General features: G+C 34.6%; 1 protein-coding gene across 2 annotated transcripts; it reads right to left on the bottom strand.

The window, feature by feature from the left end:
• Positions 1–219: 219 nt before the first annotated feature.
• On the bottom strand, positions 220–22,169 carry LOC122033553 (cullin-1-like). Of its 2 annotated transcripts, none has more exons than XM_042592594.1 (19): positions 21,858–22,168; positions 21,644–21,743; positions 16,456–16,641; positions 16,282–16,329; positions 16,005–16,208; positions 15,854–15,931; positions 13,894–13,983; positions 13,725–13,805; positions 13,573–13,635; positions 11,735–11,770; positions 11,559–11,645; positions 11,337–11,486; positions 11,140–11,195; positions 10,902–11,022; positions 10,669–10,830; positions 7,490–7,633; positions 7,193–7,411; positions 6,903–7,070; positions 220–589 (listed from the first exon to the last, which is right to left on the bottom strand). In XM_042592594.1, exons 1-19 carry the CDS (start codon positions 21,995–21,997, stop codon positions 488–490), a joined length of 2,235 nt encoding a protein of 744 aa, XP_042448528.1. In that variant the 5' UTR covers positions 21,998–22,168; the 3' UTR covers positions 220–487. The 2 variants fall into 2 exon arrangements, with proteins under 2 accessions (XP_042448528.1, XP_042448529.1); XM_042592595.1 differs by lacking the exon at positions 220–589 and adding an exon at positions 4,990–5,016 and having other exon boundaries at positions 21,858–22,169.
• Between the last annotated feature and the right edge of the window lie 3,288 nt (positions 22,170–25,457).

Here is a 25,457-nt window from a genome sequence, read left to right on the forward strand (position 1 = left end):
ACCAGAAACCAGGACCCTAATGTCTGGAATTTAAAGCATCAACTAAAACAAGTCTACGCGTTTAGCCAGTTGAAATTAACCGAAGTGATACATGACACCCAAGCATCAAACTAGGGCGGTCATTTTTCACCAGATACAAATAACTCTGTTTACTTAGAAGACAGTAACACCGATATATCACAAGTAAAATAGAACCAAGTGATAATAAAAGGCAGAAAATAAGGAAAATATAATACCAGAAATATTTGATTAAACTATTAAACCCCATTATCATCTTAATAACACAATTTCTTAGTACTACAATGCCTCACTTCAGTGCGTATTGGAGCAGTTTCTTAAACCTGGTTCCAAGATGAATGTACAAGATGCTCCCAGAATCTTTACAAAATGTCATCAATCAGCACTGAGTACGTAAAGGGATAGGCTCATTGCATGCTGTCACTCAGATTCTGTTTGACAGGGGAGTTCTAATGAGATTGCGGATCAATCAGGCTAAATATCTGAAAAGATTTGGATTGTCCTTGTCTCGCTCCAAGTAATCCCTAGTGATCAGATCTTCTATCCGCTTCTTTATTGCTTTGAAGTCGGGCTGCAAAAGTAGTAGGTGGACAACACTAAATAATGAATAATACTAGAAGATATTCAGTTTTTAATATGTATTATACTTGGACATGATAACAGTGAAATTCAGAGAGTATAAATATATGCTGGCTGAAGCTGTTTCTCATTTCAACAGACGCAAATATACAACAAAATGGGACAACCAAACTAGATCAATTCCAAATTTCACTGCTACGCCAATAACTAGCATGCGCTACTGTTGCTGGGCAAAGTCTCCCGTGATTTATCCCCTTTTAAGTGTGGGGTCACTCTGGATGAGCCACCAAGGTGACGGTTTTACCTTTTGCCACAGACAATGAGAAAAAAGGGGGAAAAAACAAGATTGTATTAAAACATAGTTGGTGGTAATGGTTTCTAAATTATGACAGGATGGTGAGGAGCATTTGGTATGAAGTATATCAGATAGGTAGGATCCAATGTTGATAAGTAGTATCAAAGTTGATTGGAAGAATTTGAAGAGTAAAAAATTTAAAATGTTAATATATGAGATTAAAAAAGCAACTCCAAATAACTCTTAAGCCTTCATTAACTACTAAAAACATTATATTGATGCAGGTAGTCGGTGAGCTAAAATAAACAAAATCAATTATCATACCTTATCAAAATTAGTATATATCATAATCAAGGTTCTAAAATTCGCTAGGCACTAGTCGGACGCCAGTCCAACGCCTAGCACCTAGGCCGCCTAGGCCCCCAAACTCTACGATATCGATATAAATTATATAATATATCACATTCTATAACTAACACAATAACATCAGATTTAAAATAAGTTCAAAATTACACAACTAATAAAATATCACAAATTTATTCTACTCTCTAATTTTCAACAACTTGTTCTTCATAGACACAAACTCAATATCATCATTGTGATCCTCCTTTTCTTTTTCGGATGCAAAATCATCTTTGTAAAGTTCTCTCACTCTAGTTCTCTCACTCATGAGTTTAATGCTAGCCACTAAGGCAAGCCAACAAATCGATTTCCATATTGGACTAAATTTTAGGGCTTATAAAACTTGAGCCCAACCCAAAAAAAAAGGTTACATTTCAATTAATTGGGCTTTAAATTTAAAAGCCCAAACTAAAAAAAATCATTAAACCCTGCACTATTTCCGCGACGCCTAGACAAATCGATCGATTAGTCCAAGGCCACCTAGGCGGGCCGACTAGCATATTTTCGGTGCGGCTGGCGACGCCTAGGCGGCTGCCTAGACCGATTTTTAGAACATTGATCATAATCAATGTATTAAAAGGCAGATTCATGCTGTAATATGCTATAAGCCCGTTGTCTAGCACTTAGGTGGACACCTAGGAAGCCTAGGCAGTCAACATTAATATAATATTAAAGTAAAGAAAATATAAAATTCAATGAATCATAGTCATAGGTCAAAACATAATCGGTGTCACACTAATATTAAAATAAAGATAACTAATGTCAAATGATGCAACAACTTATATAAAAAATATATATGTTTTGCTTAAAACTATCAAGAATGCCTTGGTGGACCTCTTGAGCAGCCAAGGCAGTCCTCCTACACTGCTTTTTAAAAGGGTTGCCTTTGGCGCCTTGGTGCCATGGTGAAACCAACTAGACAACTGCCTTTAGAACTATGATCCTAATGTCTAAAATTCAACAAATAATATCAATTAGAGATCCAATTCTTTTTTATATCTTCTCATCCATGAGAGTAATACCAAACTTAGTCTTTCACTCCCTAGAATATAAACCTTGCAAGGGTAGAGAATAAAATAAACCATCTCCTTTCATTTGGTATTTCAGAAGTAATTCTTTTGATCCTCTATACTCAAACAAATCCTCTTTTTTTTATAATTGAATTAACCTCTATTGTCCCATATTTAGTAAATCCCGAATTATTTCTTCTGTATCCTGGATCATCAAAAAAAGAAAGTATATTATTTCTACGAAAAACACCATGTTTTGGTATTTCAATTGAAATACCAAAACAGGGTATTAGTTCATTCTCTCATTTTTGATCATATTGTAATGGGATGATGAATTTATTTCTTTGATTTTTCGCCAAGAAATAAGAATTTCCTTGGATAATAGAAGAATATATAATATTCCAATGAGCATTATATATGGTTTGATCAGGTCTTGCTGAGTAATCAAGAATTTTCTTATCTTTTTTATCAGAAGTATCTCTATTTATATGTTACTCGACTGTTAGTCTGAGCTCTAACCTCTATTTCTCTCTGCAACCATTAAAAATTGGCCTCTCCACATTCACAAACATCAGACTCTACGGAATTTCACTTTGAAAGAGTTAAGGAAAAAGAACTATATTGATGTTATACAACCTATCAAAAAAAGTATTGTCAATTTCTTCTTGATGAGATCCAAATCATAATACTATCATGTTGCTTCAATTAGTGTGGACATGCAAGCATAATAGAGGTGAAGAAAACTTAACAAGGGGAACTGCTTGCTTTGGAGGCTTCTAGGATGACCACTTTGATTAGGTTCTCAGTTGTGCCTTGGAGCACAGAACTGCTCGCACAAGGACAGGGCACAGTATAAGCAGGCCATTTAAAGAGCCAGATATAGTGACCTCCAGTTGTTAGCGCAAACACCAGAGGTAAGTGGTAAAAGATTCGGTCTTCATAACTTAAGAACGGGTAGACCTGTCCACAGACTGAATTGGACTGGCATTGAATGTCGTTTCAAGTAAGGACCTAAGCAAGAACAGATAGCCAAGGGAGAAACATAAAATTTTGGCCTCTTGATGTAAACAAGCAAGGTGGATGTCATGGTAACCAATAAGGGTATCATCAGTGGCAAAAGAGAGGGTCTCCTTTACTTGATTAGTAGACAAGGGCAACGTGCAAATCTGTGGCCTCCAGTGTCTGGGAGAGATGTTGATGAGAGCCTTGCTGCGGAAGATTAGAGGGTGGGGCAATATAGATGATGCTATGGCACCAATGACAGACATGAGATTAGCGAAGAACAAGTGGTGACTTCATGCAAAAGAATGTAGGAGTGGCCTGAATGGAAACAGCACGGAAGTAGGTAGGCTTTCCATGAGATTTGCAATGGCAAAGAGAAGTTGAAGAATTGACAAAGTGTGAGATGCAAGCTAGGAATTAACAGAGGCACATGAGGACAGAGAGAAGGGTTTGGATATCTTCATGATGGATCAAGGAAAGGTAGCATCGTAATATTAAATCCAAACTTACCTAAGAGGGTTGATGAAGAAAACTCTTAGAATTAGAAAGCATTAATACCAAGTTGGAAGGCATAAAAAAAATATATTATTCATAATACCCAAAGCATAAACATTCTTTACTCATACCATATAAATAACCATTTATTAACTCTAACAATTCATACAAAGGTAATGATATTATAGATGTTATTATATCTATCTATATATTTTCATTTGTATAGTTCACGAACTGGAATATTAGATATTTTCTTTCGTGTCTTACTTTAAAATGGCCCCCCAACTTTTCTTCTTTGTACAGCAAACACATCTAACTGAAAGCCGAAGCTTAGCTTCTTGCCTTCTTTTAAAATTCTTGTTAATTTCTTACACCAGTCACACACCCTTTTCCTCTAAAGTGCAATTAATTGTGCAATCCATACTTTTCAACCCAATTGGATCAGGATTGGTCAAGACCAATCCGATTTGGCTTAGAAGTTTGCCAGAATGAATTGGAATAGAGTATAAAAGTTCAGACAGCGGACACTATGATTGAAATGAGAGGATATTAGATGGCTCCAGTCAAATGATTAACTTTTGCTAACTCCAAAGTATTCTGTTGAATGATGCCACCATAATATGAGATGTAGAACAGATGCTGAAAGTCGCTACAGTCTAATATGATTCACCATAATATGAATGATGTCATCATGATATTATCTGTTGAATGATGTCACCATAATATGATTCTAGATAGTTCCAAAAACAACTCGGCGCGTCCGAGGCTCGAGCATGCCTTCCCCCATGCCTTGGCAATTACACTAATGGCTAATAGCCACCCGTGATTTACCTCCTCCGTGTTAGCCTGGGGGCGGGTTGGCAGAGACGCTGAGGCGAGCGAATCACTTTTTTGCCACATTAGATAGTTCCAAAAACTAAATAGAAAGAGATAGAACCGATGGTCATCCTATAAAAGAACACATATAATGAAAGCAGTGTTTTAATGGTGAGGAAACAACAAATAATCATCATCCTCAACCCTTCACAACTCCATGGCATGAAGCTAAAGTATAAAATTTGAGGAATAAAAAGAAATAAAAGATAGGCATGTGCTAAGAAGAAAAACTGGATGTGGTAAAAAATAAAAGATTGACAGCGTAATCACATATTATATTCAAACAATTACCCTTTAAAATGCATGTCCGAGCTTCTCAGCCATTATTTAGCTAATCAGCTACAACAATAACAAACAAAAGAAAAACTTCAAAACAATATTAAGAATATCTGTAATCGCTCTCATCCACCTATACATATTTAGTGCAATCTTCGATAATAAGGTGTACTAAAATTTAGATAGAAAATTATGTCATAACTGACACAGAGACATTTAAAATTTCAAAAAATTGAAATGCATCATATACCTTTATTTACCCAAAAAAATCCAGATAAACTAAATTTCATTATTTTAAAGTATATTTGCAATGCATTGATAATTTTAAAACATTATAATTCCATAAGAAATGCATAAATGTTACACTGATGAAATAATTATAAATAAATGAGCTTCACCACCTACTAAAATAGTTAGGCTAATAAAAATCATGATTTGACATACGAATAAAACAACCACGAAGATTTATCTACTAGGTGGGGTCGGTTACATGGATCCTTCTCCGTGTTATATCCCTACTATATAATCATCTATATTTAAATAAATTTTATCTTGTTTTATTGTTCCTATCCAAATCTTTTTTGGTCATCATCTTCCTCATTTGATGTGCATATTTATCATAATTTCGCATCACCTAACTGGAGCATTTATTGACCGTCTAAGTACAGATTTATACCATCTTAAGCTTGTCTTTCAAAATTTTTCCCTGATGCAACCCTGAGAACTCTAATATTTTTATTTCTTGTCTAGTCCTTTCTCGTATATTCACGCATCCACCTTAATATCATCATCTTTATAACTCTCATCTTCTGATCATGTGCTCGAGTCATAGCCCAACATTTAGCTCCATATAACATGACATGTTTAACCGTCATTTTGTAGAACCTCCATTTAAGTTTAAAAGATACTTTACGATATAGAACACTCGACGCCCTTCTCCATTTCAACATAAGACATTTCTCTCAATCCCTCCATTCTTTTGCAAAAATTATCCTAAATATTTAAAGTTCTCAGTTCTAAATAAGTAGTCGTCATCTTCTTTCTTAACAATTGTCTATTATATTTAATAATGCTAAATTTAAATTTCATATATTCTATCTTTACTCGATTAAGCCTAAAATCTTTCACTACTAGGAATCTTAAAGATAATGTATAGAATTTTTCATAAATTCCAAAAATAGTTCACGCCAAATTACACAACATAATTCTAAATAATATGTGGAAATAAATAGATTGTATTTATTAATAAATAGATATTTTACCATATTAATTACAGTCAAATTGGATTATTTAGAAGACTGCTCAATATGATAGACATTATCCTTTAAGAAACTCTTTCATGTTTTTTAATTATTATAATTCCTTTTCTATTGTATGATACACTGATAAAAAAAATAGTTTTTATGCTTTTCTATTTTCTTAGTTTAAAATTATTCTTTTTCAATTTTGATCTGAGTAACCCAACAAATCCAATAAGGTCAATATTAAACTTTCCTAACTAGTTTAGGCAGATACCACAATAACCTTAGATTTGTAGACAAAGAGGCAATAATATCAATGAATGCATGGGGCAATAAAACCTCTTTTCCCATATCTTATGTATCTCATCCCCTCTATATTGTTGTACACACGCACACACAGCAGATGTGTATCAAAATTAGACCAATCCATCTGCTTCTCCTACTTGTTTTACCCGAATTTTTTGCTGATTCAAGTTTATAATTATCAGCAAAAGTCAATTCAATGGATTTTGTATTTATTATAACCTAGATAAAATGGAATGTGAAATTGAAACAGTTCGAACTGGACTGATCATAATCAGTTAATTTTAAAAACCATGTGGTAGAAACATGAAGTGTACAAATAACCTGCGGGCATATTATTTCATGTGTATCAACAGTATGAATATAATTCACTATGAAGCCAAAAATGAGAGAGAAATCCAGTACCTTGAACATACGACCAAGTTGCTCAACGCACTCCATCACCAACTGTTGATGACCTAAAATTTTCCTGCTTTTCATAATGCGCACGATGGAAGCATCAATGGCATATCTTCTGTCCTTGTCAACATCTTCTATTACTTTCTTCTTCTCATCCACAGGAGGGAGAGGTATCTGAAGTTGATGACAAGCCAATGAATCCAAATAAATGTGTGATTAAATAGATGGAAGAAGCAACCACGAGTAGGGAAAAAAAAAGAAAGAAAAAAACTAAATCTTCCAAATTGCGCACAGACCTTGATCCTTCTCATTTTGTCAGTGAATTTGGAATTAAACTCAAACACATCAATTGACGAAATGGTTTTGGTACTTGGCTCCTTATTAAGAATTTTATACTTGGCACAAGAAAGGGAGTGGAGCAATCTGATTACATCGTCATCCGTCAAGTTAAGTTGAGTCATGATCTCTGAATAGCTCAATCTATCAGAGGCATTGAACAAAAGAAGAGCAGCCGCCTGTACACAACTCACCAATGCTTACAGTTGACATCCAAGATTATTTTAAACAATAAGTATTGAGGGTTAAATAGATACCTGATATGTTGTTACAATAAGTTCAATGGTTTTGGGTTCAAATTTCCCATTGATATTACAGGTACCCAAAGAATATATCCAAGTAAGCTTTCTATGTTTAGTTTTTGTCTGATAAAATTCCCTGAAGACCTCCACACACTTAACCTGAAATTAGATATTAAAATCAGTTCCTCGTAGACAAGTAAAAAACTCACACACAATTTTCTTTAAATAACAAATCTTTGAATTTGAAGATGAAATCCATAAATTTGCATTATTGCTTTTATGTCACCCACATCTTTCCTCATTGTCCTAACCATTTATTTCAATTGAACTTAGTAAAGCCAAAAGAAATAATATTGTAGTAATGCACTGCAATATGTTTGTTTTGGATTAGAATAAAGCCAATGAGAACAAGGATGAAGGTTTCTATGTTCCTTCTGTGTTCTTAATTTTCATCTCTTGGTAGAAAAAATGGTGTTTAACATGATTGAAGAAATTGCAACAGGAAACAAAAGGGTAAGTAAGCAAATGAAAGACGGAGGAATTTGGCAATACCATTTCCCACCAATATGTACTAAAGGCAGAAACAAGACCAGAACATCCATAACACAAAGGATGACATCCAACAGAGGGCCAATCAGATACCCAAGAGAAGAGGATTTCAGAAGCTAACAAAATTTCCAATGCATCATTAAACTTCCAAAATGTATTTGTATTAATTGTTCAGGTTTTAAGGCATTTAACTGGACTGGTTAGACTGCATCCATTAGATAGTGTCCATATGTGAGGATCAACACTAGCAAAATTTGATGTGACTAGTCACCCAATAGGACAAAGAACTTAAAGGGTTTGGGTAAGTGTAGTGATTTTCTGGTTCCAGTATTATTTTAGTATTAGATTATGCAAATTGACCTACATTTATCTGTTCAAGTACGGTAGCTATACTTAGTATTCAGATCCTTTCTGATAAAAAAAATCTTGGCAAGACTTTGACTTGATGTCAATAACTCTAGCTTTTCCAAGCGATGTCAGTGTATTAGTACAGTATATTCATTATCAACTTCAATTAGAGAGATGGGATTTCCTGTACCTTGAATAATTTCCAAACAGCAAAAGAAGTTAAGCTAATAGCAATTATCTTATTCTGATGTTCACGGATACCATGGATAATTGGATACTAATCTGGATTGAAGACAGAATCAGAAGTGTTTGAAATAAGTTGCCAAGAATCAAATATGCTTAAACAGAAAGTGAGAAATATAGAGGATGGGAAGAAGCAAAACCAAAAGCATGAGAAGACAAAAAGATCAGATGAGAGAAGAGGCATTTTTTAGGGGATCCCCAAGATTGCCTACATCCACCACTGAGAGGCATCTGATCTAACAACAGTACAACCTACATTAGATAGCTTACATTGGCTTTTATGATGCAGAGAGTGAAGGGCATATGCATAGACCAAATCTTGCAGGTAAGTTAAACAAGGCCAAGAGCATAAGTGAGACAAGGCAGTAGGCCCATCAAGTCAGGTGCATTAAAAAATAAAATAAAATAAAAATCACTACATTACAACAATCAGCCAATCAGCTAACTAGGATCTTAAAGGAACCAGCTCTTCATAAACAAACTTGGTGTTTCATTCGATATAGCTCATTGATGTCCATTCAATAGTAAACAAATATATAATACAAACAAACTTGAACTATAGTAAGCTTGGTTTGTTAACATTTATCAAAAAAACTCATAAACAATTTATGAATAAATTTATTTACCAACTTACATAAAATTTAAGTATAAATTTATTTCTTAATTTTTTTATTCAAATATACAAAACATTATAATTTATAAAATTTTGCAATCTTAAATCGTTCATAATATGTCAAAAAATAAGTAAATAATATAAGTTTCACGTATTAGATCAAAGTTTTACCTAAATTATAAAGGTGACAATTTTGTTATTCGAGCTTGATAAAAATTTAACTAAACAAGCATGAAGAGGCTCATCTGAAGACCAACAAGAAGGCGACATTTTGTTAAATTTGAGGCAAAGTCATTTAGGAAAGTGGAGAAGAGGGATATTTTGAGTATAACTCGACTATCAAGTATTGGCATATAGTTAAGTTAATAATGTATAAAGGTTAAAGAAAATTAAGGAGGTAATTAGACATTAAGTTTATCGAAATTTGATAGATATATACTAGAGAGGCATTAACAATTTTATATATATAGCTGCTTATTAATCATACTAAATTTTTATTTAATTTTAATGTATTAACATTATTATCATTTATTAATATCCATTGAATGTCTGATATGTTATTTTTAGGTAAAATATATGTTAATAAATCATCATTAAGAATTTGGGATCGACAACAAAAAGATCTTATTTTCCTATAATAATGTATTAAGATAATGAGATAATTTAGGTAATTTAGGAATTAAGTATATATTAAGACATATTAACAAGTAGTTTAGGTAATTATTGAGGATTTTTAAATATTAATTAAGCAAACTAAATTGTTATTTAATTATAATTTATTAATAGTATTATGATTTATTATTTCCTATCAATAACGTCATATGTTATTAAATGGAAATATATAATATAATAATTTGCATTATGAGTGTTTGATGTCGACAAAAAAAAAACTTATCTTTCTATAGAACTCTATGGAAGTCAATTACACAGCTTGTAAAGCCCTAATACAAAGCTTAATATTTTTCTCTTAAGCTCTAGATTCACATGGACAGTTTATTAATAATTATAACCAAATCATCAAATATTATTTATTGATTATATTAATCTCTCATATTAGCAATACGATATTATTTAATCTTTATTGATAGTATTAAGTACAACAAAAGAAAATATATAATGGGGTGAAAAATTAAGTGCGGAGAATAAGAACAAATGAAGGATTATAATAGAATAACTGATTATGAGTTAAAATTATGAGGGAAACCATATTAAATTTAGGCTAATCATACTAACAAATGTTCAATTAACTGAGATAATATCCTCTGAGATGCTATGATATGAGTCATTTAAGTACATTCTGCAAGTTCTTGCTGTAAAAAATGGATAATTGCTTGTTAAATCCATTTCTTTTTCATACTGAATTAGATTCATATTGGCATTTTAAGACTGATAATAGTAAATTAACATTAAGGGGAGACAAATGGAACATGAGTCAACTAACCATCTCAACAGGAAGGTTCAGATCAAATGATTTGTAACTTGGCCAGAATCCAGTCGTTAGAACAGTAACAGTAAGATCTATCCCTGGATTAGCATGAAAATTACTGTTGAGATAGTCCTCAAAGCTAGACTGGTTTTCCCTTGCAAGGGTAAGATCAGTGACCTGAAACCAAACCCACAAAATCAGGTCACCGTTGTATATCTAACAGAGCAAATCAAAATGCTGATACTGACCATGCCCTCCATCTTTGAAGTAAACTGCCCTCCGCATTGCTGCTTTAGCTTTGTCAAAATGCTCCTCTCATGGTCATCATTAGCACTTTTGTCAAAGAGCAACCTCCTGGCAAGCTTCTTCCTATGAATTCACAACTTTTGACTTCAGCCAAGGTTGAAAATAACAGAAAAGAAAACAAAGGTAATATCATAATGGATACAAGTCACCAAATAGCCAACAAATAGACGGGCTATATACCTATAGAACTCGGCAAACAGATCTTTGTCACTGATATAAGCAAGCAACTTTACAACCTGCAAAACATAGGAAAATGGTTGAATCCAACCCCTAGAGCCTAGGAAAGAGGAATATAAACATCAAAATGAGAAATAAAATACAAGATAAAGGATGGGTTATGGCAACATTAAGAACTGATACATAATCACGGTATTCACCTTCTCAAGAGTCTCTTCAATTGCTTCATCACTGAGTTTTTCACTTCCACCTTTCTTAAGGATATTGTCACAAAAAGTAGCTAATAGCTCAGCACTCGAGCTGCCTGCAACACCCTTGTTGCAGAAAACCTCAAAAGCTTCTTTGAGTGCCTAATCCAAACAGGCAAAGTTGGATAAATCATAAGAAATACATCACAAATAGTTGTCCATAATAATAAATACCTTGTGAAAAAGGGAGTGATTCTGGAAGCAATCATTCACGTATGCCAAATATTTGTCATGTAGTTCAATAACTTTTCTAACAAAAACCTACAAACGCCAGGGACATTAAGATGACTCAGATAATGACTAATCAATTAGCTCCCAAACAAGTAAAACAAGAAATGACCAATCTGTACCTGCTCTTGGAGACCAACAACATCCCTTTTCTCAGCCTGAAAATTTACAGTGTAAGAATGTTACAGGTGCTGTTACTTACAGGTAAACAAGTTCTGAAAAGTTTATCAAATATGTTGTGCAGGGAGGGCAGACTTCAGAAAACTTCACAAGATATGGTAAGCCAAAATATAATGATTCTTAGTTCGATGGAATCAAACACCAAGCCATGCCGCACAGCATGGCCCAAAAGTAATGTGGATCCATGGAGAGAAGAATAACTGGAAATCTATAAATCAGAGAAACGGATGAAGAGATATTATATGTAAATTGACGCAGCAGAATGGAGGAATCGGATCATCAACTTGGATGTTTTCATACATCTCAATCCCAAACACAACAACAACAATAAAAACTAAAATCTCTAGTAAAGAAAAAGAGAAATATTCCAAATCTATTTATAGAAACTAGCTACAAAGAAGAGGTCAATTGATGATTGGTCAAACCCACTAGATGTAATCAATAAGAAAGAGCATGATGAGAGTAATGAGATATCAGCGCCTTCTGATGATGTAATCAGACAAAAAATTCAAAATTATAATTTGCAATGTTGATAGCAATACAACTACTGATGGATGCAATGACTGTGCAGATGCGTAAGGAATGAATCTTATTCCCTTGACTCCACACCTGAGCCTTGGGCATATGAGCAAGGATATACCCATGCAACCTAGGATGATGATGGTTAAAGTGCAGCTATGAAGAGCGAGTACCAACATTGATATAGAGGTGGTAGACAAAATGATTTAGCATTGATTCTAATAATGGTTCATCGTACTTTTAGTCTTTTATTATAGTTCTAATGCATCATACGATAATTCATCATATTAAAGCTCGGAAAGATGTGTATCTTCCTCTATGATCGTCAAACCTAATTGCATTGCAATTGTGTCAGTTGAACTCCATTTCTCAATGGTGATTCAAGGCATTCTAATGGACATATATAGAGTACCACATATCCAAGGATAATTACTTAATTGGCCCTTGGAAATCCCTAATCTGGTAAGGATGTTAGAACAACAAATGTTCCATTGATCCAAGACAAGGTGATCAAAATTCTTGTAATAGTCTATAACATAATGAAGTTTTTTCAACTATATACAAGTGAAAGTAAATGAATACTAAAATTGAATCGGCATGGCAGAATACTGAAACTATATTGTTTCGGTCAAAAGCGAAACTTCTGGCAAAGCTATTTTAACCCTTGCTTGGTTCACTAAGTTGCTCTAATGCCACAAAAGGATCCATTTCTAAACCACACTTACAAGTAACCTAGTTCATTGCAAAATTACTCTGTAGTTTAGACTAATGCATATATTATTACATCTTAAACGATTGCTGAAATGCCCCCAGGGCGTAGCACAGACGGTGGGCGCATGGTATCTCTGGCGTAATGGCCAGGGGTCGATTCTCAGGAACTGACGACCTGGGGTTTACCCCGCCATGCGCCTATGGCCTGTGTACCTGCATGAACCTCCCTCCATATCCGTGGGGCCGGCACTAGGGGGGCCGCTAAGGTAGCGGATCTACCTTTAAACGATTGCTGAAATGCAGATGACAAGTTGCAAAATGTTAAGAGCAAAATGTTTAAGCTAAGAATTATCTGATTTTGATTGAGATCAAAGCATCAAAATATATACAAGTCTGTTACACATAATTCTACATTGTCAATTTAGACACTTTGTAATCGTTTTTTCACTTTTCTCTCTAGTGGATGGGGTTTGGATGCACAGGAATCTTAAACCTAGTAATTCATGGGATTTAAAACAATATGCTTCTACAAACAAACTAACTAGTCTACCTTTCTGCTACTTGCAGCATCTTCTGCCTGTTTAACTAGAGCTGTGCCCTCAATAGTCACATGCTGAGAGTAAAAATTCAGAAACCAGAAAGTTAAGACTATGTTTAATTTGATAATCCAAAAGGTGAGAAGTAAAAATATCAGAAATAAACCTGCTTAAATATTTGAGAAACAGGATCTAGGCCGCGCTGTATTCTACAGAAGAGCCTGTACATTCGCGAGAGATCATCCACCTATAAAGAATTCAGATGATAGTTGTTAAATCCTAATAAATTTTACAAGGGAAACTCATTTAACAGGCATCAACTAGGATACTGGTACCTTATCATCTCGAAGTAATGCATGACATCCAGAATGCTCCTTTTCAAGAAGTTGGCTAGCATAGACAAATAATAGTTCGTGTTGCACTTTCTAAGGGGCAAGAAAAAGAATGATATCACTGGGGTAGTAAAAAATGAAGCAAGAGCTTAATTAATATTAGTAGCATTGCAAGATTAATAAGGTAAGTCAAAATTGTAGGGATCTTTTGCGAAAAAATAATAATATACGCAACGGAAAAATAATCCCTATAAAGATCCAAGCGAATACAGTATACACTTTATTGCGTGAACGATACAATCCCGGCAGCAACTTTGATTCGTCGGATCTCAACACAATCAGAGTGGCCGCACCTCTTTGGTATCCACACGAACACGTCATTCGTTCGTCTCACGAACTCAGCCTTCGGAGAAGAACCACCTTCGTGGTGCTAGCCACTTAGATGATTCGGCCAAGAGAAGAAGAAGAGGAAGAAGATCCAATTCATCACCAAAAATGCAATGCAATGCAAAAGGCCTTTTGTACACATCCAATGAATACAAAAGGTTTTTGCCCTTTGGTCTTCCTCTCATTAATGCTCCATTAATCTCTTTAATGGTCATTAATCTCAATGAATCTAATCCACGTTAGTGGTTGAGTCTAATTCAATGAATCTAATTCAGATTAGATTCAGTCCAATATCCAATGGTTGGATTCATATGAACCTAACTCAATGAGTCTAATTTGGATTAGTCCTATAATCTTATGGTCCATCATATTTTAGTCAAACTAAAATAAACTCATCTCCAAATCAACATGTTCTTTATGTGTGACCTAATAGGTTCTCATAACGTTAACAGTATTTCTAAAACCATTTTAGATACACAAGCAATGAGCAGCATCTAGCAATACATCATTGTTATCCAAGTGACGAGAATGTCAATATTCAACATAACCTTTCTGTGTCTATTATCTTGTATAATTTGATCCTTCTATTCTCGATATCTAGATTGATCAATGAAATATATCTGTGTCATCCTCTTATCAATCTTTATGTTTCTTGATCTCCAAGTAGACTCACTTAACCAAATGAGCTCAATATCTCATATTAACTTATTTAAGCATGGTTATGCATTTTAGTAGTCCAACATAATCAAGGGCCGACAAATATCACTTCCGTCATATGAAAGGTATAGATCTTATCTACATCACTCACATCCTTCCGTATAACTTATTATATACCAATGATCAACTTTATAGTCCACATTATTATAGGTGATGTTTGCAGATACCAAAGTACACAACTCTGTATGTAGGGAAACGTAGTGACTTCAGGTCTAAGGATTATTCATACTAATAGTCCTTATGAGAATGTTTATGATACTCATATAACGATCTATTAAAAATTCTCATGATGGCATATTCTCTAATATATGCCTATGTGTCAACTTAATATTTTACATCCATGACTTGTGGATTAAGTCATCAATTAACCTATATGTTAATCTCAACGCATTAATATTATCTTTGTATATTAATGCTTGACTAAGAATAGTTAAAGAGTAGTATTCAATATATCTAGAGCTTCCCACTATCAATTCAATCAATTGATATGTTGTACACTAGAACTTAGTAATATTATATTTATTCATCTGACACGAATCTAAAATAAATATAATAACCATTGTCTTTTATTAATGAAATATGATACAAAAGTTCCCTTGTCAATCATCTAACAATTGGCTCTAAGAGCTAATACTAACAAAAAAAAAACCCCTATCCATAATCCCCAGGAGTGGTCCTAGACCGTGTGCCATTCAGAATAGGTAGTCGAAGCATCAAATAAAAGAAAAATATTCACAACCAACCTGATTGGTATAATTCAACAAAGTTTAAGATTATGAACACAACCTTTAAGGGAAGCACATTTAAGGCACTAATAACTTCAGCTAAATATATAACTCATAAAAAGGCAAACTCATACCTCTAGCAATTTCTGTTCACTGCTAGAGTGCAAGTAATGTGCAACCCTGTCCTTCTCACGCTTTAAGCATTCCTCTGCCTAGAAAAGCCGCATAGAACATTAAGCATTTTGACAGAAATCATATGTGAATATATTCTTGGATATACAGTACCTTTAACATGTAATCAGGGCATGAATCTTCAAGAATCCAGTTTGAAGCTTTCCTAGAATAATAGGCAGCAGTGTCTTTAAGCAAATGTGTTTCAAAGTCGTCTTCATAACACTTCATGTTACCCAATCCAATTTCAACAAAAATGTCCAAGACATTCTTCAATAAAGCCCTATCAATTTGCTCCCCTTCACGCTCTCGATCAATCTGATTATAAATGCATAATGATAGGGCAGATAGAAGCTGAATATTTGATGTTGAGACACAATGTAAGACTTACCAAGGAGATGACAGCATCTTTGACTTTACTCTTGACTTCCTGATAGACCTATAAAATAATAATAGAAAGTAACAGCTTGGTCAGACTCATATGTATCCTACTGCAAAATTCTTGAAACATGGAGAATGACAATGAACTCTGCAGGAATGCACCAAAAGAAGGATGCCATTATACCAGGTCATGAAAGCGTGTAAGCCCAACTTCATTTAGTGGAGGAAGTGACCTCCTTGTGATAAAGTAGCGGTCAAGGTAATGAAAGAAACGTGAAAGCCACCTGACCATCACTTTATGATTTAGCCATCTCTTAACTAGCTCCCTCAACATAAATTCATCATGCTTCACTCTCAAAGAAGGCAATACCTGAAAGAAGTGAATTTGATTAACAAATTTAAGGCAAACCAATATTATGTGCAGGCAAGGAACAGCAAAAAGAAGGCTTAAAGAATGAAAGTTCAAAATCTCAATGAAAGAACAGACGGATGATTGTGCATATTCAATTTGCAGACACTTGATCCCTCCTCATTAGTTACACTTTCCCCACCTTGTATATGTTTCAATTCACTGAAGAGTTGCAACGAATAAGATATGCAAGGATGAGCAGAACTCTGGAATATCAAAACTAACTTTAAAAAATAGGTGTATGTTTTAAGAGGATTTAATTTGCTTGAGATGATGATTTAATTGAATACATAATTACTAGAGATATTTTGTATATGAAAGATGGAATTAGTTATTTTTAGCAGTCCAATTGGTTATTATTTTGAATATTGGAGATATCATGATGTTTTAAGAGGGATCAGGTTCAGGTTTGCTGCTTGTAGAAAGTGGTAAGAGAGGTATTGGCTTGGACGCATCAAGTAGGTAGGGTATAGACAATAAAAATATTGAGAACCTTAACTGTTGCCACCCCTACTAAACACAATAATTTACTGTATTTGGTAGTTAATAACTTGTAAGGCTCATGAATTCTTTTGTAAATATAAACACTTTAAATATTAATTATATGGATATTAATTATGTATATGATCGATGCTACATTGTTGAATAATATTAGCCATTATATTTCATATATTTTGCATTGTATGATTGACATATTCTTGTTCTATGTGGGAGTATGAATTGAATATGTTGCATAAGCATACTTTATTGTAAATTTGTTAGCCATTTTTATTATAATAAAATATCATTTAGAATTTCTAAAGACCAAATGTATATGTCACCCACATATTGCATAGGCACTAGTTAGGGTATCGTAGGTAATAACTTGTAAGCCTTAATAATTATTTACAAATAACACATGTTAAATATTAATTATGTATCTTATGTAGATGGTCCATGCTACATTATTGAATAATATCAACTATTATTTTGCATGTATTTTCATTGTATGATTGGCATATACTTGTTATATATGTAAGTATATAGTATATGAGTTGATTAATAGATTTTAATGAAAATATATATATTGGCCATTTTTATCAACATACCATTTAGCATTTTCAAAACTAGTTGCATATGTCATCAAAATATTGCATGTGCTGTAATTAGGGTATGGCAGCAAATACCCCATATTTGCATGTCCACTAATTAGGGCATGCCAATAAGTACCCTGACAAGCATCCATGGGTACCAAACCAGGTTTGAGTTCTTGATTATACTTAACATTAGGGATTTAGGGTCCAAGTCGTGTTCAAGTTTATTTAAAATATTCTAATATCTAAGCTAAGTTCAAGTTTGCCTAAAATATTCTAACCATCTATATTAAGTACTTGCAGGTACCGTGAGAGTTCAAGTATATGTTTATAATCCAAAGCATGGTGCATTATTATTTGTTGTAGGTAAAAGAAAAAGGACAGTCCGATGCACGAAGCTCCCGTCATGCAAGGTACCGGGGAAGGATCCATTGTACGCAATCTTACCCTGCTTTTTGCAAGAGATTGTTTTCAGGATTTGAACATGTGAACTTTTGGTCACATTATTTGTTCTAGGTAATACCCAAAAATATAGGTACTCGACACAGTGTCATCCCGTATAGGCACTCAATAGTCGATGCACATGCAAAGAGATCCATCCTCTTTTTAAAAGGAAACTAGATCACCAAAGGGAGCCTTAAAGGGGTAAATATAGCATGAGCCTAGCAAATCTTGGAGATATTTCCGTAAATCAGCTAACTCAAGAGGTGTCATGCGATAGGGTGTCGTAGACAATGACTTAGTACCTAGCTCCAACTCAATTTGGTAACCTACCTCATGCTTTGGTGGAAGCTTCTTTAATAGCTCATGTGGCATGCTTGAAGCACCAGCTGTATAATCTCCAATACTAGCTCCTTGGAGTTGTCATGAATTTCCCCATCATGCAACTCTTGGATAGTGGCAAAGTAGTGTGTATTCATCTTTAACTCCCACTTGAATTGTAGAGCTGATAGCACGTTAGACTCAACCTTAGCAACATACTTTTGTTGGAATGGCACGTACTTTATTTCCTGCAAGTATGGTGTGAGGGGTTGTCGCTAATAGAGGAATGTATGCACTTGGTAGAAGAATTCCAACCCTAGAATTATTTGGAAGTCATTCATTAGTACAATAAAGAAGTTTAAGCTTCTGCTTCATTCTACAAGTTGAACCAGAATCAACTTGGCAATGTCAACAATAGGTTTAGCTGGCGAGTTCACTGCTTTGAGGGAAGCTCCGCTATTAGCAATCTTAAGACCCAATAGCTTAACCTCACCTTCGATATTGAAATTATGACTTGCTCTTGTATCCAACATGGCTCGAACTTCTTTGCCATTAACGATTGCATTTATGAACATAAGACCGTTCTTGGTTTAGGAAAAATTTATGGCTTTGGGACCTTTGTCATAGATATTGCTTTCTTCATGTTGGTTCATCATGGGAATAAGGATCTTGTGCTTCGAACAATCCATCCAATGTAAGCCATCACAAATACGATAAGGTTTTTAGTGTTAAGTTACTTGCCTTTGGCATGTCCAACTTGTTACCATCGTTACAGTCCTTATATCCACACTTTGTTTATAACTGGTCTGATGAATGGCTCAGCATCGGTGATAGCAACTTCTAGCTCCAACACACCTCATCTCTCCAACACTACACGTGTCTATTCCTTTAACCCATCCATGAAGTAGAAAAGAGAATCTTTATCAATCATGTCATCAATCTCTAACAAAAATAAAGAAATATCCTTGACATGGTCTCTAATGCTACCCATTTGTTTCAGCTGATGTAAAGGATCACATGCCTCCTCAATGTCGATTGGATTGCATTGCTTCTTGAGTTTCTTCTTGAAGTACTCCCAAATACCTATTGAGTTAAGATTTTTATCTAAACTAGCAACAACACCACAGCTACGCAACATTCTGTACATAAATGGCTGCACCGTTGATACACAAAGCATCATCCTATATACCCTTGAAATCAAAAAATCTCTCAAGGTTAGAGAAGAAAGTTCCTTCACATCACAGGCACCCTTGTAGACGGCTATTGTTGGCATTGGCATAGTATTGATGTTGTTGGGATGTGAACACTCCAAGCTAATCCCACTTGTGTGTATATGAACTCTCTTGTGTGTGTGTGTGTGTGTGTGTGTGTGTGTGTGTACGCTTCCACTTCTGCTCGTAAGCCCCACAGAGTGTGTGTGTGTGTGTGTGTGTGTGTGTGTGTGTGTGTGTGTGTACGCTTCCACTTCTGCTCGTAAGCCCCACAACTCCCACTCCACGAACACTATAAGTCCAGCAAGCTCGAGATGGCTTGTACACATGGTAAGTATTCTAGCAATCAAAGCATTCAAGGATGACCTTCTTGGTGGCAAGACTTAACTCAATGCACTATCTCTACACCATTTGAACACTTAATGAGATCCTCAATAATGGACTTCACTTTGAAGGTATCTTCCTCCACACTACCAAGACTAATCTCCCTTATGGTGGACTACACCTTGGAGATAACTTGCTCCAAGTTAGCAGCCCAAGCTTCAATAGCATCCACCTCCAAAGCCTTAGCCTTGTCGAGTCTACCTTATGTGTACTGCCCCTCTAGTACATGAGATTGATTTCCCAAGGTATCAATGTTAGACGTAATTACTCATAAGCATAATATGGCTCTAATATCATCACTATCTTATTTTTAGCACCACTGGCCCATGTGACACTTTGACAACTTACTAGAAAATTTGCTAAGCCTACTTACTAGAGAGAAATTAAGAGACATTGGAAATAAGAACGTAAATGAATCAAGTGTTCGTGAGCAAACTTATGTTCAGCTTGGTAAGAATTTGTTTATGTTCGTTCAATATACACAAGGTCACTTTAAAAAGGAACAAGTTTGAAATTGAATTAAATGAACAAGCTTGAAGATATACATGTTTAGCTTGTTAATATTCATGAACAAAGATTGTGAATTGTTCGTGAACAATGTCCACGAACAAAGTTTGTGAACCATATTCATCAACATAGCTTTTATCAAACTTGTAAATGACAAAGAAATTCTCAAAATACACAAACAAGCATGTAATATCAAGTTTACAGACTAACCAAACAAGCTTAAAAATATAAAAATTTCAATCAATCAAGCAAACTCAAATTGAGAGTCCGATAACATCTAAAAGAACCAAGCTCAAGCTTATAAAAAAGGAACCAAGCCAAGATTAAACAATCATTTGCAACGGCTTGGTTCATTTTAGGCTCAATTTTATTACCTTGTCAAACAAGCTTGAACAACACAAAGTTTGACTTGGTTTTGCTCATTTACATCCCTACTTGGAAGATTAATAATTTTAAAAGGTTTCTATTTCTAAGGACGATTACAAATGAAAAGATAGGTATTTATAGACATCATCCTTCCAAAAACAATTGTGATCAATTTAATCTAGTGACAGTACATTATGTATCCAAAAAGTTTCTAAAAATATCTAGATGATCATGGGTCAAACTATGGGCCAACGAGGTGGGCCAGAGAGCATATCAAAAACCACTCTTGATCTTGAAAATTGATGAGCTGTAACAAGAAGCTCTCAAAGAAAGATTAAATCATGTAATTATATATCTTATTTCCAAGTCATGGTGAGGCTTCTTAGGTATTACGCACCACCTGGATGTGTTTTTGTTTTGATGAAAAATAATAGAAAACAATAACTGGAATAAGAAATTTTAGAATTGATCCACCATTAGGCATATCAGACACGTGAAAACACAACCAAATAGTAATTCCATTAATGAGACTCTTTTGAAGAAAAAACATCGATCAATTTAATTAGACAAACAAAGAAGAAGAAAACTCTTATTCTAGGGTTGAATACCAACTAAAATTATGGGAGAATGAAACCGGAAGTAAAAATTAGCCATGCCCACCATCGACGTGATATAATCCTCAAATGAATCACGGTACTTGTCATACAGCTGCTGCGAGTAATCATGCGGTGGTTTCTGGGTGCACATGTTGTAGATAGTCCTGCTCCAACGACGGAACCATCCAAACCATAAAAAAATAATTTTAAAAAAAAAAGAGAGAGAGAAGAATAACGAAAAAGGGTTCAAATTGAGTAGGAACCACCGGACGACATACGTGTAGAGCATCATGTAGTCCTCTGAGCTGAACTGCGACTCCGGGAGCTCCTCCAATATGTTCTTCAACTTGGTAATGCCCTTCTGCATGAACTCCCATCCCTGTTCCAGATCGATCGTTTTCCTCTCGTGCATAGACATCCTGGAGCGGGATCGATGTCCCAGCTAAATCGAGCGGGAATCAGGATCGTCTCCTTCGCTGCGAACAGAGAGAGGCAACGAAAGGAACCCTAGCGAGATGGAGATCGAAGCCCCAAAACGGAGCGCGGAGAGAATTGGGGCATCAGCGACGACTGCAAAAGGTTGGGGAGGGCTATTTATTAACATCGCTCTTGCAAAAATATTTTTTCTATTTATCTCAAAAAATGTTGGGACATAATAATAAAAAACATTTTTATCTTAAATAATTTTTCTTAAGCTTCTGTTGAACCGAAACAATGGATAGACTAATTTAAAATTTTAGTTCGATTTATTTAAAAATTTAGATATTTAAAAAAAATCAATTATTTTGATTAAATTGATTGCAATTATAGATTTTTAAAATCAATTAAATTGATAAAAAAAAACTAAATAATAAAAAAACATATTAAGATTTTTAAATTTTTATTAAAAAAATAAGTTTTTATTTAAAAATATATTTTTACAAAAATAATTAATTTAATAACACCAATCAAATTAATTGATTTCATTTTGTTTGATTATAAAATTTGATTATTAGTTTAAAAAGTTAGATTAATTTAGTTTTCGATAGTTTAATTAGATTTCTATTTAACAAAACGCTCGTCTTACTTAAGGAAATAATTCGACTCCCGTACGTGAAAGACATTAATTGCAAATTAAAAAAGATATACGCAATACGAAAATTTAATCATTTAGCTTCCATATGAATTATATTGTTTTTCCTAAATATTAATTAATTTTTTCTGTTAGTTTGGTATCATGTTTATGATAATAATTCATTTTAGCAAGGGTAAAACTATTTAAAAAATAAAAAATTAACTATATATTATATTTGATTTTGGAAGAAGTAGTTGGCAGAAGTGAGTAGGTATGCGGTATGCAGAATCACTCCCTTACTTTTGGAAATTCCACATATGGGTGTGCGAAAGTATCTCCTTGCTCCCAGAATAAAGGAGGCGTTGATGGTCAGGTGTGGGATTGTCTAATCAAATATCATGATAGTATCTTTTTCAATGACAACTCACGGCGATGACGGCAATGTCTTTTCCAATGATATATTATGGCTGCAGCTACAGATATGACAGATGCAGGAGAGGTGAAAAGTAATAATGAAGAAAATGGTTTAGTGGTAACAATAGAGACGATGCACAAAAAGAGGAAAGGCTATTTTATTAAAGTTATTTTTTTTACATGTCATCAACTAATTATTATTATTATTATTATTATTATTATTATTATTTAATTACTAAATTCATTCTAATAAAAAGTTTAAACAATAAATTCTATATTGGAATGAGCCATTCTTATGAATCATGGTGCTAACAATCAAGTATAGGGGAACGAAGGAGCAGTCAACGACTACAGCTCTTGCCCCAGTTCGCACCCCCATCTCAGTTCCAGACTTCTAGCACTTTGCCTCTGTTTGCAGGTTGTAGTCTGAAGGGTGAGAAGGAAGATGAGCTCGAGCAGCGAAGCAGATTGCAGAGTTGCAGATAAGAACCAAAGTCTGTGAAACTTCAGAAAAATATGGATGTCAATGTCATCTCCTATATGCTTTCCAAGGTATATATAAACATGGACACATATGGACCACCAATAATTAAAGGAAGAGTCATTACTCCATTCCTTTTAATGGACTATGGTTTGCTCTACAAACTATGTGTACATAACCCTGACTCTCTCCAGGACTTTCCAAAGAAACTTGGATAAATCATAGCTATTACCCTAGAAGAGGAAGAAACATTTGTTATCTGCACTTTTGAAAGTTCACCTCCATAATTGGTAGGTCTAAAAATTGAGCCTGCTAGACACCTTATCAAAATAGATATTGATGACCTCAATGGTCGGCAACCAGAATTTGATGATTATACTTCTGATTTTGACATCGATTGGGAAGCTTTCTCACAATTACCAGATCAATTGAAACATTAGAGAACTTCGGTTCAAGGGGCTAAGTGGTCATGGGATAAATTAGAAGACCCAAATGAGTATCTTCTAGCAGGAGAAACATATACAAAAAAGATCTACTGCCCAAGAGATATGGGCACCCGATTCCTTCCATTTTCTTTTACAACACAACATTCAACTCTACTACAACATTACCAAAAGAAGGCTGACCGATGGGCCACTAAAAGGTTGGCAAGTTCTGCTATGACCTCTAGAGCTTACAGAGCCTCATTAGCCAGATCACAACAATATGCAGCCCAAGAGCAACATGTAGATACTTCCATAACAAGTCAGGCGACCTAATCTAGACCTCCAGCCCATCTCCAAGAAGCCCAATTTCAAGAAGCCCAGGGCACAAATTCTACTCCTTCATTGGATTTTGTCAGCGAGCATAATCTCACCAATATGATGGAACCATAGGGACCTAACCTACCCTATTGTCCTTCTCCACTGACAAACCACTCTTTTTCAGCCCACTACCCTCACTTTACAACTCCTCTATTATCCTTCTCCACTGTCCACCCACTCTTTTCAATCTGCTACTCTCCACTTTACAGCTTCTTCCATTACTTTGGCAGCCACCACTCTGGGTGGACTGGTCAGACTCTCACTTTCCAGCTGCTCTCTCTCTCTGTTCTCATGGACGGGTCCCCTCAACCTCTCCCTGAAAGCGCGGATGAAAGGTTCCTTCTCCCCGAAGGAACCGACCCCCTCTCTCTTCTCTCCCTCTCCTATAAAAAGCCCTCACTAACCCTGACTCTTTAGACTGCGACCCTCTCTCTCTAAAAGTAAGTTTTCAAGTGTGCTGCAACCTCTAGCTTTTATTTCTGTAAGTATATGTGTTTATTTTTCTCCCAAGTCTGTAAGCAGTCTCTATCTGTAAACAATTAAGCGTCCTGTATAAACTGTTTGTTTATATATGCTTATCAGTAGAAGTCTTTCTGTACTAGTTTGGAAATAAAAAAAAATCAGTGGTTTATATTCTCTGTTTATGTTCTTTTTCCTTCCTTAGTCCTTATCTAAGTACCCATAGAAGAACAGTAACTGTATGAGAATTCTTGCGTAAAACCTGTGCTAACTATCTAAGGTTAACGGAAAAATCCCAAAATACCAATAGATAAGTGGGGATTGCAAGTTTGTTGTTCTCTACAGGTGAGGCTCACTGGGAGGAAGAATAATACAAAACTAAGACAATAAAATCACTGTTTAAATGAACTGTCTACATTATAATAAGGCTTTTAGAAGTACTATTTAAATTTACTGTTCACAATTATTGTTCAACATTACAGTTCAAAATTACTGTTCTAATTACTGTTCACAATTACTGTTCAACACTACTGGTCAAAATTACTGTTCAAAGTTTGTTGTTCTCTACAGGTGAGGCTCACTGGGAGGAAGAATAATACAAAACTAAGACAATAAAATCACTGTTTAAATGACAAGAGCCACAACCCAAACTGAACTTATAATCGGT

Source organism: Zingiber officinale, chromosome 11B, assembly GCF_018446385.1.
Source record: "Zingiber officinale cultivar Zhangliang chromosome 11B, Zo_v1.1, whole genome shotgun sequence".
Lineage (NCBI taxonomy): Eukaryota > Viridiplantae > Streptophyta > Magnoliopsida > Zingiberales > Zingiberaceae > Zingiber > Zingiber officinale.